General features: G+C 39.8%; 1 protein-coding gene across 1 annotated transcript in view; it reads right to left on the minus strand.

Moving 5' to 3' along the window:
* Nucleotides 1-9,975: 9,975 nt before the first annotated feature.
* Nucleotides 9,976-15,450, minus strand: part of MSH4 (mutS homolog 4) — a 103,769-nt gene continuing 98,294 nt past the window's right edge. The window contains exon 20 of the mRNA XM_033916866.1: nucleotides 9,976-10,167. Within this exon, the coding sequence (XP_033772757.1) occupies nucleotides 9,976-10,167 (192 nt within the window). The remainder of the gene's footprint in view (nucleotides 10,168-15,450) is intronic.

Below are 15,450 nucleotides of genomic sequence, written 5' to 3' on the forward strand. Positions count from 1 at the left end.
ACTATACTATATTTTGTAAACACAAAGGGCTATATTTGCTACAAATTTATAAACTAAAATTCCCACACATTCATTAATCACTTCTTTTTATTTTATACTGTTTGTTTAAAAAAAATTTCACCCCACACGTGTTAATACTTCATATCATATAAATATACACATATGCTCAATTTATGGTGAACAGCGATAGAAGAATATGAAAATAACATCTATTGGAATACCATTCATGAAGTGATAAGTTTGCACAGTATCAAGAACTTTTTGGCCAGTATATATATGGACAGTACTGCAATAGAGTAGTTTTGATATGAACTTTTATTGGGTTGGTTGGGTAGGTTGTTAAGGTTTTAGTAAGGTATTTATGTGTATATTTATATGATATGAAGTATTAAGTTTCAAGTTTCAAGTTTAATGAGGTTTTGATTAATCGCTTAATCATAAATTCTAAGCAATGTGTACAATAGTAAAATTACAAAATTTGAGGAACAATACGATGCTTAACAGAAGCTGAGTCCCCACATGTGTGGGGTGAAATTTTTTTTTTTTAACAAACTATAAAATTAAAAGAAGTGATTAATGAATGTGTGGGAATTTTAGTTTATAAATTTGTAGCAAATATAGCCCTTTGTGTTTATAAAATGCGTATTCATTGGGGAAATCCTGAAAACCCAACTGGATTGCGGCCCTCAAGGAGGGACTTTGAGATCCCTGGTATATGGGGTGAATTACATTTGGTACCACTGCAGAAATAACTAATAACTTGCATTGTCTTCAGTCATCTGGAATATGTAGGTCAGTTAAAAACAATCGTCTCTGTTCTTACATGATCTGCCCATCTGTTTAAAATATTTCCTACAAAGCACAGAAATTTATGTTACCTTATAGGACCTGATTGTACTAAGCCTTTATCCCATAGAAAAGTAAATTGAGTCAAACATATTTTTAAACCTATATTTATATTCTTTGCCAACCCAACAACATAGTCAAGGAGTACAGTACTTTTTTTAAATGCGAGCTGCAATATTTTAAAAAAAAAACAAAAAAAAAACTAATATTGAATGTTGCTATATGGATGGGCAGTGGTGCTGAATATACAGTACATAGACAGAGCTCCTGCAGTAGTTATATGTTTAATAAAAAATATTCAGCAACTTTATGTATAGTTATGCAGTTGTCCTAACTTAAACCGCTTAATTATAGAGGAAGATTAGGTACTTACCTTGGTAATCTTTCTGTTAGTACGGCATAAGAGTCCTGACAAGTGGGTTAAATCTCTCAAATCACGAGCTGTTGCAGAAGAATTAATACTTTTTCTTCAGCTCCACCTCCTTTCTCAGTGTGCTGCCTCTCTTCAGTGTGTATCAAAGTATTCGATAATCACTACAATAGGAAACAAAAGAAGGAGGGGTGTGTGGAACTTTCTAGATAAGACACTTCTGTTCTGCTCTGTAACAAATAATGAACAATGTTAATCCAAACACAGCATATAAAACAATGTGGATCAACCAAGCCATCTATCAGAGTGCAACCAACACTAATATTTATGGAGTTTGCATGCTCTCAATTGCATTTGTAACAATAATATGGTATTGTATTCATAATACCTGACTGGCATGAGAAGATCTCCAGTTCTAGATAGACATACTTGTCCAAGCCATTAAGCATGTAGATAATAGGGACCTTGGATCATCTGTTGTATTATTGTTAATTTCTGGAAGTCAATTTGGGGACAAATAAATATTATTTTTGAGTCATCAATCCCGTTAACCTACGAAGCCATAATTTGTGGTACAATATTGCATATTAAGCTTTCTTTAGATAGATATAAAAGTCGGCTCTTCTTGATTATGACCGGAATAGCCATCCAGATGATTACACGTAACTGGAAGAGTTACGACAGACTTAATTACACATTTTGGTGGGCAAATATTTGTTCCACGTATAAATATGAGAGAATGAATGCGGATTGTTTGGGGTCTAGTATGACATTCAATAAGGTGTGGAGCCCATTGACTGCATATATTGAATTGCAATGAATGTCAGGTATCTCCCTTTTTACAGATTCCTTACACATCCGGAGGGGGGGTGGGTGGGAGGAGAAGGTATTTGGGATTGCTAAAGGTATTTATCTATAATATTGAAATAATATATGCATATGCAGTGTAATAGTTATGTGAGGAAGGGAGGGAGAAAAGGATTGGTAATCTATTAATTGTATCTATTTTGTGGATTGTTCCCATTCACTGATTGTATTTGCTGACTGTACCCTTTCTCTGATTGTACCCATTTGCTGATTGTCCAGCTCTTTTTTATTGTAAACCACCTCGAACTTCTACGGCTTTGGCGGTATATAAGAAATAAATTATTATTATTAATTTTGTGTATTTTAAGCGCGTTATGTATAATGCTCATGTTTAATATATTTGTATTGCACTGTCAAAATTTGAAAATCAATAAAGAATTTTTTTTAAAAAGCATGCAGATAATTATACTGACAGGGCGAGGAATCAGGACTCATATGCTGTGTTATTGCAGTAAGTACCTAATCTTCCCTTCTGTTACACAAAGAATACGAGTCCTGACAAGTGGGACATATCAAAGCAGTCCCTGGAATCTAGGGTGTCAACGTCAACTCCGTCAACTCCGACGCTCTCCGGTGTGGAGAAGCATGCTTTCAACTTCTTAGCTTCCTTAGTAGGCGTCCCTGATGGAGGCCTGCACTTAACACTGAGTACCCAAAAGTGGTGTCCTTTTGAGCTGCTATGTCACTCTATAAAACTTAGTAAAGGTATGAAGTGTGGACCATTTAGCTGCTCTGCAAATTTCCTCGGGCAGGATCGCCTGGACCTCCAGCCTTGAAAAAGCTACACTTCTCATGGAATGAGCTCTGAAAGATAAGAGTCTGTTTACCACAGCCAGGGTATGCTGATGATATCGCCATGCGAATCCATCTGGAAATAGATGCCTTAGACATTGACTTGCCTAGCCTGGACTTACTAGTTAGGACAAAAAGATGATTGGAGAGCCAAAAATCATTTGTCACATCGAGCTAACAGAGGAGAACCCTCCTCACATCCAGTAACTTCAAAAGTTTGTCCTGTTTCTTCAAACCTGTGGTCTCTTAATTGAGGTGAAAAGCCATAACTAACTTCGGCAAAAATGAAGGAACCAAGCACAGAGAGACTCCAGCTTCTGTAAGCTTGAGGAACGGCTCTCTGCATGAGAGTGTCTGCAACTCTGAGACTCACCTTGCTGAGGCAATAGCCACTAAAAAGACTGTCATAACTGTAAGATCCAGCAAAGCCGCATCTTGCAAAGGATCATATGGAGCTTTACTTAGACTCTGCAAAAAAAATGTTCCATGAAGGAAAAGGTTTGCTTAACGGAAGATGCAATCTCAGTGCCCCCTTCAAGAATCTGGCTAAGAAGCCAGTGAAACCTTTTCCACTCAGGTTCTAAAGCATAAAAAGCTGGCTACCTGTACTTTGAGAGATCCAACTACTAGGCACTTCTTCAGTACAGCCTGTAGAAATGCCAAGACTACTGAAGTTGGAGCTCTCAAGGGCTCCACATTGTCTTTACCATACCAAAGTTGAAACATCTTCCAGGCCTTAGCATAGGCTGCGACCATTGCCAGCTTCTTAGCTCTAAGAAGAGTAGTGATAGCCATCTCCAAATACCCTTTCTGTGCTAAAGCTGTATGCTCAAGAACCATGCCATAAACTCAAAGCATTCTGAACTATCCATGAGCATTAGACCCTGTGAGAGTAAGTCTAGATGTACCATTAATTTGAGACCTTTGTCTCTCTGCACCATGGTTGTCACAGCTAATTTGGAGCTACTAGAATTACCAAACCTGGGTGGAGAGCTACTCTGTGAAAAACCAAGCTTATCATAGGCCACAGGGGAAACACATACAGCAGCTCTTTCTCCAGCTACAGTTGCACTAAAGCATCCAGTCCGGCGCTTCCGGACTCAGATCTTCGGCTGAAGAAACAGTTTGCTTTCTTGTTCACTGCCAAAGCCATAAGATCAATCTTCCATCATCCCCCAATGCTGCACAATGCATTGAAAGGCTATCTGGGACAATGACCACTCCCCGGGTCCAAAGTCTACCTGCTAATAGTTGGCTTGTACATTCTCCACCCCTGCTACATAAGCTGCAGAGATTGCCAGCAGGTGGATTTCCACCCAATGGAATAACAACTGGACCTACAGTCTTAATGGAGCATTCTTGGTGCCTCCCTTCCAGTTGACATAAACCACCACTAAGGCATTGTCTGAAAACACGCTGACAGCTTTGCCTTCCAGGGATCTCCCCAGGGTCTATAATGCCAACTGTATAGCTCTCAGTTCTAGTCTGTTTATCAACTATTTCCTTTGATAAGGAAGTCCATCGGCTTTGAATTGGATGACCATTGCAATGGGCCCTCCCAGCTATAAAGACTTGCATCTATGGTCAGTATTACCTATGATGTTATCCAGAGGGGCATGCCTCTCGATAGAGATTATGGCCGAAGCCACCAGTGCAAGCTGCATCTTGCTTCCTCCATCCAGGCCAGCTGCATCTGAAGAGGATCTGTCTACAGGGACCTGCATGACAATAGGGTGTCCTGTAGTGGGTGCATATGAATCTTCGTCCAGGGAGCCACCTTTATGGTTACTGCCATGGATCCCAATACTTGTAGATAGTGCCATGCCATAAACACTAGCTTTGTCAAAGGGTCTGAAATTTATTTCCAGATCTGTTTGCGCAGCTTGGGAAGAAAAACATGGCCTTCTGCCGTATTGAACCTAATTCCTAATATTCTAAGGATTGGGATGGTACTAAGTAGCTCTTCCAAAAGTTGATTATCCAACTGAGGTTCTGCAACAGTTGGACCACTTTCGCCACTACCTTTTTTCCTCTGATTTGGATGGAGCTCTAATTAACCAATCATCCAAGTACAGATACACTTGTATCCCTGCCTTGCGGAGATGCGCTGCTACCACAATCAACACCTTGGTGAATGTGCGTGGTGCTGTTGCTAGAACAAAGGGGAGCATGAAGAACTGGAATTGTCTCCCCAAAGCATGGAACCTCAGATACTTTCTATGCTCTGGAAAATGTCTGAGGGATCTGAGAAGGATTTCATCTCTGCAATTGAGCCCCTGTGACTCTTCAGTACTAGAGGTCCCACGTAGCACATGGACGCTCCTCAGTTGACCAACCAGCACAAATCTGGCATGACACAGGGGTAGAAAGGTCTGAATAGTCCATAATAATCGATTTTAAGCAAAATTAAGGTGTTTTGAGGCAGATAGAGGCTTTTAAAATAAAATCAGGAAATCCATGGTGGCCACGGCGACAGCGTTTGGGAGCCAATGGAAGTAAAACCTGGATGTCTCAATCTGTCCTCCTTATTTCCATTGCAAAAGGAGTAGAGCTTGGGTGGGGCCACATCATATCTGGTGACATCAAAGGATGTGGATAGGTGCAGAGAATGGGCAGGACTTGGGTAGAGAGTAGGCAGGGCTTGAGCAGATTCTCACTTCTGACTGGCTGACAGGGCCAGAATTGGATATGGCCACATGTCAAAATATGCAAATTAGGTCTTTTGAAAGCTTTGTAACTTTACTATTAACCCTTGCTCTGTGTGATGGGGTTAGAAAATACTCCAACCTTCATGATTCTTTGGAGGACATCTCCGGAAGGAGGAACCAGAGTTGGCTCATCCAATAAGGAGCAATTAAGATCATGATTCTGTGATCTTGCATGAGTTTCAGTAAAGTCTTCATTATGAGAGGTATCAGAGGATATGCATGTAGAAGGCCCTTTTCCCAACTGAGCAGAAAGGTATCCGATACTAGCCTGTCATGTGATCTGAATCTGGAACAGAACTGGGGGACCTTATTGTTTAGATAAGTGGCAAAAAGATCCACTGAGGGGGAGACCTATTCTCAAAAGATCTTGCAGGCCACTCCCACATTGAATGACCACTCATGTGCTTACAAAATCATACTCAGTCTATCCACCAGGCTGTTGTCTTTCCTGCAAGGTAGGTAATTTGGAGGACTATTCCATAAAAGACAGCACACTGCAATATCCCCACAGCCTCCTTACACAAGGGATATGAACTTATAACCTCCTGCTTGTTCACATAAAACATTGCAACCTGGTTGTCTGTTTGAATGAGAATAATTTGATTCTGTAGCAATTTCTGAATGCCTTTAGAACATTCCAAATAGTCCTTAGCTCCATGATGTTGATATGGAGATCTGTCTCCCAAGCCGACTAAACTCCCTGGGTGTAAAGCCCATCTAAATGAGTTCCCCTTCCCAAACATAAGTGGCAGAAAACTGTGAAGTTCAATGATCTTGAGGTGATGTTTATTAAAATGCAATAAAAACAATGCAATCTCCATTTCACTGAGCGGCTGACATATAGTAGGATACGGACCCAACATGGTCTGTGTTTCAGCTAACAATAGCCTTCCTCAGAGGTACGGATCAGTGTACACTCAATGGTATTAGGAAGTGGATGCAAAATAAGATATATGATAAAATCCTTGCTCGTAGTGAATCAAGAGCTTGAAAGAACATGTTTGAGTCTAGAGGCCTACATTCTTTATTGAATGAAAAGCTAAATATCAGTTAGAGATTAGTGAAAATAAAGTTGTAATTTTTTTCCCATTCAAGTTCACGGACTCCCTGAAATTTTAAGTTGTCTATGGATCCCAGTTAAGGACCCGTGATATACAAATATAAATCAATACATATTGAAACACCACATAAAATCAACAACATATAAGAAATTGTTAACAGATCTCTCTTTCTCTCTCTCAGCTCTACTTATTTTGCTCCCAGCTTTAAAACTCTTCTATATCCCTGTAGTAGTGGAAATGACTGGTAATAATAGAAAATGGAAGTGGGAAAGAAGTGGGGAAAGGGTTTGATTCCTTATTGTTTGCATTGTTTAAAGGAGTTATATTTCACTCTGTGAAAAGAGAAAGCTAGAGCTTAACTTTAAAACACTATTTATTGAAGAAGGTACTGTAAGATAAAGCGCTCTTGTTTTACAAGAATGCACTGTTAGACTAGGATTGCTTGGAATCTATGTTTAAAAAGGAAGAGGTAACTGTCTATGGACATACGTTCATTTTTTTTTTGTTTTGCTTATGTTTAATAAAGAGCAATTTATAGAATGTACTAGAGTCTGGCAGTATATTGGGGCATAAAGAATGTAATTTGAGGGACTAGTTGAACCAGAAAGGAAAGACTATAATCAAATAGGAGTCCATTAGCCTGTAGTCCTCAGCAGCCAGACCATCAAAATTAAACTTGCTCTGAAAAAACTTTTTCTTGTGACAGTGATATTGGTTGGTCTGTAGATCAGAGCCCAAGGAAAGCCTGGTTTAATTATTTGTTGATCCTGTAATGTGACAATAGCCAGCCTTTGACTTAGGGAACTCTGATCCAGGTTCCAGTTCCAGTCCCAGACCCTACACTACCAGATTGGTTTATGATTAATTGCATGGGACATTGGCAATATTTTGCTAAAACTCTTTATGACTGGGTGTCCAGTGGTGTGTGCCACTTGATGGAGCATGTAACCAGGAAGGCCTAGCGTTTTAAGGTAAACATCATCTGTTAGTGCAAACCATGTTTCAGAAAGATCAAGTCACGTAGATCATAAATTAACAGAATATTTTTTACTCAGCGAGAATTTATAATAGTTGTAACTTCATTCAGGAGATTGCCTTTCCAAAGAAAACGCCTGGACTATAGGGATTGGAGTTCAGACGGTTAATAGACCTAATGCCACCTTCTAATATCTACGTTTTCTATCACTACTTGAATCAGTTACTATAAATTTCATCTCAAATACTACTACTATTTATTACTTATATAGCGCTGAAAGGGACGAATGCAGGGCTGTACATATTGATATTTAATAGATGGTCCCTGCTCAGAAGAGCTTACAATCTAACTTGGACAGACAGACATGACATATACAGCCTCTTTTACAAAGCTATGCTAGCGGCTGCACTGTGCTAACGGCCCCGAAGCCCATAGAGATTTAAAAGGCTTTGGGGCTGTTGCCGTGTGGCTTTGTAAAAGAGGCCGATAGTGTTCAAGGATGCAGAATCCAAGGTGAGAGGAGTTAGAAGTTGAAAGCAGTCTCAAAGAGGTGGGCTTTTAACTTGGCCTTGAACACTGCCAAAGATGGAGCCCAGTGTAGGAATTCAGGTAGCTTGTTCCAAGCATACGGCGCAACAAGATAGAAGGGACAGAGTCTGGAGTTGGCGTCATTTATAGAATTATGCCGAGCTGCACCCAAGCAGACCTAAGCATTGCCAGGCACCTATAGTAGGTGCCGGTACATTGAGGACTCCAAGTGATGCCCAACTTAAAAAATAGATACTACGAACTACACCAAAATATTTAGAATTCATAGCCTCCTTGTACTCTAATTGCATGAAGGGGTGCTCGAAGGGGCATACCTCTTTATCACATCTGTTCGTTGGCATACCTGCAACAGCCTGCAGAGGGCATCTTATAGGGAATTAGTCTTCACCTGCTGATGTCACCACAGGAACAGATCTTACCACCCTGTGATAATTAAATAGTACTCTACAGCAGTGTTTATTCAAAAGAGAAAATAGCATCAATCCAGCAAATAAGCTTGAAGAACATTTAAAATGAATAAACATTTTCCCCTCATATTGTGACTTTGTAAATTTATTTTTATTAATAACACATATAAATGCACAATAAAGCTATTGACTGTATTTTACAGTACAATTTAAATGCAAAATTTTAAAATTAAAAATATACAAAAATATAATTCCATTGTGAATATAGTGATCTATTATTTGTAACTGTGGGGTCCTTTTTCTAAACTGTGGTATGTTTGAAATGTGTGCACTAAGGCCCTGATTATATAAACTGTGCCTGAAATTAGGCACCTAGATCTAAACTAGGAATATTTGGGTATATTATTGCATGTATAACTACAAGTAAGAAAATAATGGTAAATAAAAGGGAGAACAATTTTAGAGTTATTTATTTGGGAAAACAGCTGCAGCTGAAAAATCTAAATCTCTGTCTGGCTAAAAGTGTGATCAGATTTCCACGTTTATGTCTTTGTGTGTGTATATATATATATATATATATATATATATATATATATATATATATATATATATATATATATACACACACACAAAGACATAAACGTGGAAATGTGTGTGTGTATATATATATATATATATATATATATATATATATACACACATTTAGGTTGGTTTTAAAAGGTATTCTTCAGGGCAGGAGAAGAAAATAGCATATGTACATTTCATTTTATTGTCAAATATATGAATGCTATTGAATACCTGATCCTCTGCTCATGCAAATAACAGGTGCACGGTACATATCTGCTTACACTAATAATATTGTAAATAATTTTCAATATGAAACTAAGGGCTCCTTTTATCAAGCAGTAATAATAGCCTTTTATCACAAAACGGTGAGGTAAATGCTCCGACGTTCATTCAATTCCTATGAGCATCGGGTCATTTGCCTCGCTGGCCCGTTATAAAAGACTTTACAGCTGCCTGATAAAAAGAGCCCTAAAGGCTCCTTTTACTAAGCTATGATAGCGTGCTTAGTGCGCTAGACCTTAATGCCTGCACTGAGCTGGGGTTAATTCTAGCCGCATAGCACAGGTTTAGCACGTGCTAAAATCATGCGTGTGCTAAAAATGCTATCGCAGCTTAGTAAAAGGAGCCCTAAGTACTTTACACAGACTATTGACATTTTTTTCCAAAGAGGCCATTTGTATTTTGAATTAAAGCCTTTATCATCCCATTTTAAATTAATAAGTCACATTTTCAGAATCATGCATTAATTATTATTGTACTATGCAGGCAGTTGCATTTGATATTGCTGCAAATATTACAAAATGCATTACTTTTCAGTAGAAGTCATGCATCATTATTTTTCTGTTTCAATCTGTGCTTGTCCAGCTGCAAGACAATCAGCTTCATATCTTTTCTTAAGACCTGTTAAATATATTCTCAAACTGTCTGGTTCCAAACGGGAGTTTCTAGCAGTCTGAACCAGTCTTGTCGCTAAATGGTACACAGCTTTCTGTCTTAAAGCCTCAGAAGTGCTCTTTTGATTTTTCTGTGCATTAAAAATAAAATTAATTAGTGCAGTTTAGGAACATTTAAAAAAGATTGTATGTGTGTGTGTGGGGGGGGGGGGGGGTGGGGCTGTAACTTTTCTGTTTAAGGGGTTCAACAATTTAATACCTACACAGAATAATACTGCTGTGATTTCCCATGGTAGTTCAGGTCTAGATTTTGTGGCAAGAATGAGAAATTTCTGTGGTACAGTTATTGCCAATTTTGCAGATAATGTAATTTTATTTTATTTTTAAAAGGGTCAATATTTGGCAGCATTTATCCAGATAGATGCCCGGATAAGTGCCATTCTGGACCCATACCTAGGGTAGGCAGACTAGATAGGCCATGGCCCTTATCTGCCGTTTATTTCTATGTTTCTATGATAATGATACTGAAAATCATGTCTGACTGCTTCAGCATTAACCGATTAGTGCCAGGGCAGCTTAGGTGCAAATAGGAGGGAGCCAAAATTATGCAGGTACTACCATTGAATATCACCACTGTCAGTCCTGATAGTTATCCAGGTACTGGCACAGTTTGTCATACCCAGATAAATTATGATAGCTGCTTTATAATCAAATATTCAATATGTTCAATATGTTCCAGGGTCAACATTTGCATTCAATTCTGACTGTGTTTGAGTGTTGAGGGGAAAGTTGTTTCCACTTTACTTAAAAGGTTCCCATAATTATTGTCTTTTTAGATTTTATTTGGAGGGGCATGAAGGGAAAAGGGATCAATATTTTAAAAAACTCACTGAGTAGGTAAGTTGCCCAGCTTGTTGTGGGGCTGAATATCTGGGTAAATCTGCCATACTTAAAGCCTGAACAAGTAGATTTAGACCTTCAGTTGTATAGACAGGTTTACCTAGCTATATTTAAGGGGAAAGTTATCGGGATCTGTTATGGCTCTAAGTCAAGTTATTTGCTTCTTAATGCATGTTAAAGAGCATTACCCAACTTAAATTACTACAATACAGCCACAACTATGTCATCGTGGGATACATCATAATGAGAAGCGAAACATGCAGTACATTTTAATATGTAAAACCTATATCACGACTTGTAGTGAACACTGCAACTCACATTATAGCTGAAAAAAAATTCTACTATCCCAGGAGCATTGGTCCTCAAAGCCATGGCCTGATGCCCCCAGGCTGTGTCTTAAAGGGGCAGTTAGTTCTGTCAGGTAACTAATGATCCCTTGAACACCCAACACAACCCCCCCCCCACACACACACACACACACACACACTCAAGTCAAGACCCTGATGATCTTCTAAATGCTCTGCTCATGATTCAAGCCCCCCAATGATTCTTCAACCCTCCCCCTACTCAAGATTCAAGCCCTTGATGATCCTCTGCTTAAGTCTTCAAGCCCCAAATCAGAAGCCTCACCCCAAATCAACATTCCCATCCCACAAATAACCCCCCTGGGCCTACCAAAAAAAGAATAAAAGTAATTTATATCACATAATTGGGTAGAATCAGCGAAGAGTGCTGCTACGCTGTTCCTAAACTAAACTAAACTAAACTAAATCTTGGGTTTATATACCGCAACATCTCCACAGGTGGAGCTCGACACGGTTTACATGGTTAGTGAAGGAACGGAACTCCAGTAGATTTATAGAAGTAGGTAAGAAGAGAGGTTAGGTGTGATAATACTAGGGAGGGGATGAGGTTACGTTTTGGAGAAGAGCCAGGTCTTCAGAAGCTTACGGAATGGTAGAAGGGGGCTCAAGTTGCGGAGAGGGGAAGGGAAACTATTCCATAACTGAGCGATTCTGTTTGGACAGGGTGGCGTTCTGAGAATCCCCATTGTGATACATAATATATCAGCATGATAGTGTGAAGTATTGTATGTCAGTTGATATTTAGTGAATGCCAAATTAGTGCATGATTGGGAAGAAAGGTACCAGGCTGTGAAGTATCAATTAGCATAGGTTGAGATGAAGGAGAGAACCTTCATTCTGAGTTAGTAGTGATGGAAATAACTGGAGCAGGATGGGATTCCAATTGCTGAGTTGTAGGAGGAGAGGAAACCAGTCTTGTCATGGCCAACGTGGTGCTATGAGAATTATTGAGGTTTGATCTTGGCAAAGTTTGAGTAGAGCTTTCCAAATTGGGTGTATTGAAGGAAATGCATAGAGAAAGTGTCCTTGCCAGCTGAAAAAGCATCAGATTCGAGATTGTTGGGATTGAACATTCTGGAGTAGTAAAGCGGAAGTCTGTGGTTGGTGAGACACAAAGAGATATATGTAAAGAGTCCTCCATAATGTGAAAATTTGACACAAAGTTGCTGTGTGGAGTGACCACTTGTGATGTTGGAGAAGTCTACTCAATTTGGCAGCTAGGCAGTTTTCTTTCCCTGCTAGATATACTGCTTTGAGGAAGATATTGTGAGCAATTGCCTAGGTCCAAATTTGGATAGCTTCTTGGCAAAGGGGATGAGAGCCTGTGCCACCTTGCTTGATTATGTAATACATCGCTACTTGATTGCTGGTGCGCACGAGAACTACATGGTTTTGCAAGCAATCCTGAAAGGTGAACAGAGCGTTGCAGATTGCCTGAAGTTCTAGTAGGTTGATTTGGAGACTTTTCTCTTGAGGAGACTATTCTTTTTGAGTGCCGAGGCTATCCAGGTGAGCACCCCATCCGAGAAGTGAGGCATCTATGGTGAGTAGTTTCTAATGAGGAGGCAGCTGTATAAGTAGGCTTCTGAAAATGGTTGGCTGGAACAAGCCATCACTGAAGAGAGTTTTGAAGTTCTGGAGTGACCTGTATAGGAGCAGACAGATTTTCTGAGATGAAGACGTGCAAATGGAACTATATATACTTTTGATGCCATGTGACCCAGAAGGTGCAACATCTGTCATGCTGTAAGATGAATTTGGGAACAGGCCTTCTGACAAATGAGGAGAACGTTGTCAAATCTTTGTTGAAGCAAAAATGCTTGAGTTTGAATTGTGTCTATTACAGCTCCAATGAATTTCAGAATTGGAGAAAGATGTGGTTTTTGGTAATTCACCATGAACCCCAGTAGTTCTAGTAGATGAATTGTGGAGGTGATGACTATGTGAGCAAGGGTTAGTGAGGAGGCTTTGATTAACCAATCGTCCAAATAGGGAAATACATGAAGGTCGTAGCTTCTACTATTAGACAGAGTGAAGACTCTTGGTGCTGAGGCTAGGCCAAAGGGTAGCAACCTGTATTGAAAATGTTGTGTTCCCACTCAAAGTTGAAGGAATTTCCTGTGGGCTGGCAATATGGGAATGCAAGTATAAGCTTCTTTCAAATCTAGAGAACAAAGTCAATCATTCTGTTCTAGAAGGGGTAGAAGAGTTCTCAGAGAGACCATGCAAAACTTTGTTGAGTGTATGGAGGTCCAAGATGGGTCATAGACCTTCAGTCTTTTGGAGGATAAGAAAATACTTGGAATAGAACCCTTTGCCTCTCTCCGTTGGAGGAACCAGTTGAATTGCATTGAGCTGGAGGAGGGCTGAGAACTTAAGACTAGTCTTACTGGGTCAGACCAATGGTCCATCAAGCCCAGTAGCCCATTCTCACAGTGGCCATTCCAAGTCACTTGTACCTGGCCAAAACCTATAGAGTAGCAATATTCCATGCTACCGATCCAGGGCAAGCACTGGTTTGCCCCATGTCTTTCTCAATAACAGACTATGGCCTTTTCCTTTAGGAAATTGATGAAGAAAAGATTTCTGATGGAGTTGAAAAAAAGTCTTGGAGAGTGGCTGGGTGGAGCCCTTTTCAGATGGAGGGTATGGCCTCAAAAACTACTTGGAGAACCTAATTTCCTGTTGTGTTGAGGCTCTAGCATTGGGAGAAATGTTGAAGTTGACCTCCAACTGGCAATTCTGATGGGAGAGATGTAGATTGGCAATACTCTTCATTAGGGAGTCAAAAAGACTGCTAAATATTTTGAGGCTAAGATTTTTGAGGCTTAGATTAATGAGGATCTCTCTGTGTAGGAGGACAAGATAAAGAAGAAGTTTGAGGATATTGGTGTCTAGAAGCATAATAAAGCAGATGCCAGAAAGGAGCCGTTTATCTCCATGAATGTTGAGGTGACCTGAGTAGCCTGTACCTTAGAAAGAGTAGTCATACAATCCAATGCTTTGTAATTTTTTCAGTAACTTTCTCAATCCGATCTCCAAAGAGATCATCTCCAGTACATAATATGTTTGAAAGGCAGTTCTGGACATTGGGCTCTAAATCAGAGAAATGGAGTCAAGCTTGTCTGCACAAAGATTTTTTTGTTAGGTGCCATTAACTTGTGTTCAAGTCCTAGCGACTTGATGAATTACAGATCTAAAAAGAAATTGGTTTTGTACGAAATCGGTTTTGTACTAGTTCGGTAAGGTCCTCCAGTGTCAGCCCCATGGTTGTTTTTAATGTGTTCAGCCATCTGACTGAAGGAACCAGGTGAAGCTGTGACCTGCAATCTTCCCAAACATGATGTCCTTCTCCAATGATCTTTCTCTTCGGACGGTGCTACCAAAATAATAGTGTCATAACTTCATCATTTGAGCTTTAAGTAATATAGCCAGTTTGATCTCTTCCACAATGTTGATGATGAGCATTGGTCAGGAACTCTCCCAAAGTCACCAACTCTATGATAGAATGAACTGTCTCATGAGAAAGCGTGGAACCCTGAGCGCCGCATTTATGTGAATAAGGTCCAGAATAGGTCTCCAATTGTTGGAGCCTTTCTTTGGCACAATAAAGTATATGGAGTATCTCCCTGAGCACAGACTATATGGCCTGAAAATCGAGCAACCTACTCACAGTGGCTTGTACCTTGACCACCTTATCCAGGTTTCCGCAAACAAATCCATTAAAGGCCAGGCAAACTCCAGCTTGTAACTTGACTGAATGATTTCCAGAACCCAACAGTTAGATGAAATCTGAACCCAAGCATTTAGAAATGCCGAGAGGTGGCCACCGATCTTGAGAGGGACCTCCTCCAACCTGGAGTCATTGCGATTTCTTGGTTGACAAAGTGGCACGTGGTGCTGAGGCCTGATTGCGCCAAGATCTGGAAAACCTTTGTTTGTTACCCTTGAGAGAACCTTTGGGATGAGGAACTGGAATATTGCCTGGACACACAAAAATTAGAGCGCACTGAGTTTCTAGAGGTTTTGGGTCTGCTGTCAGGCAGAGTCTTAGAATGCCGGTCCACCACATGGTACATGAGATCGTCTAGACCCTTACCAAATAACATCTGCCTTTTAAAAGAGAGTCTGCTGAGATTAGCTTTAGAG

Source organism: Geotrypetes seraphini, chromosome 12 (assembly GCF_902459505.1).
Source record: "Geotrypetes seraphini chromosome 12, aGeoSer1.1, whole genome shotgun sequence".
Classification (NCBI taxonomy): domain Eukaryota; kingdom Metazoa; phylum Chordata; class Amphibia; order Gymnophiona; family Dermophiidae; genus Geotrypetes; species Geotrypetes seraphini.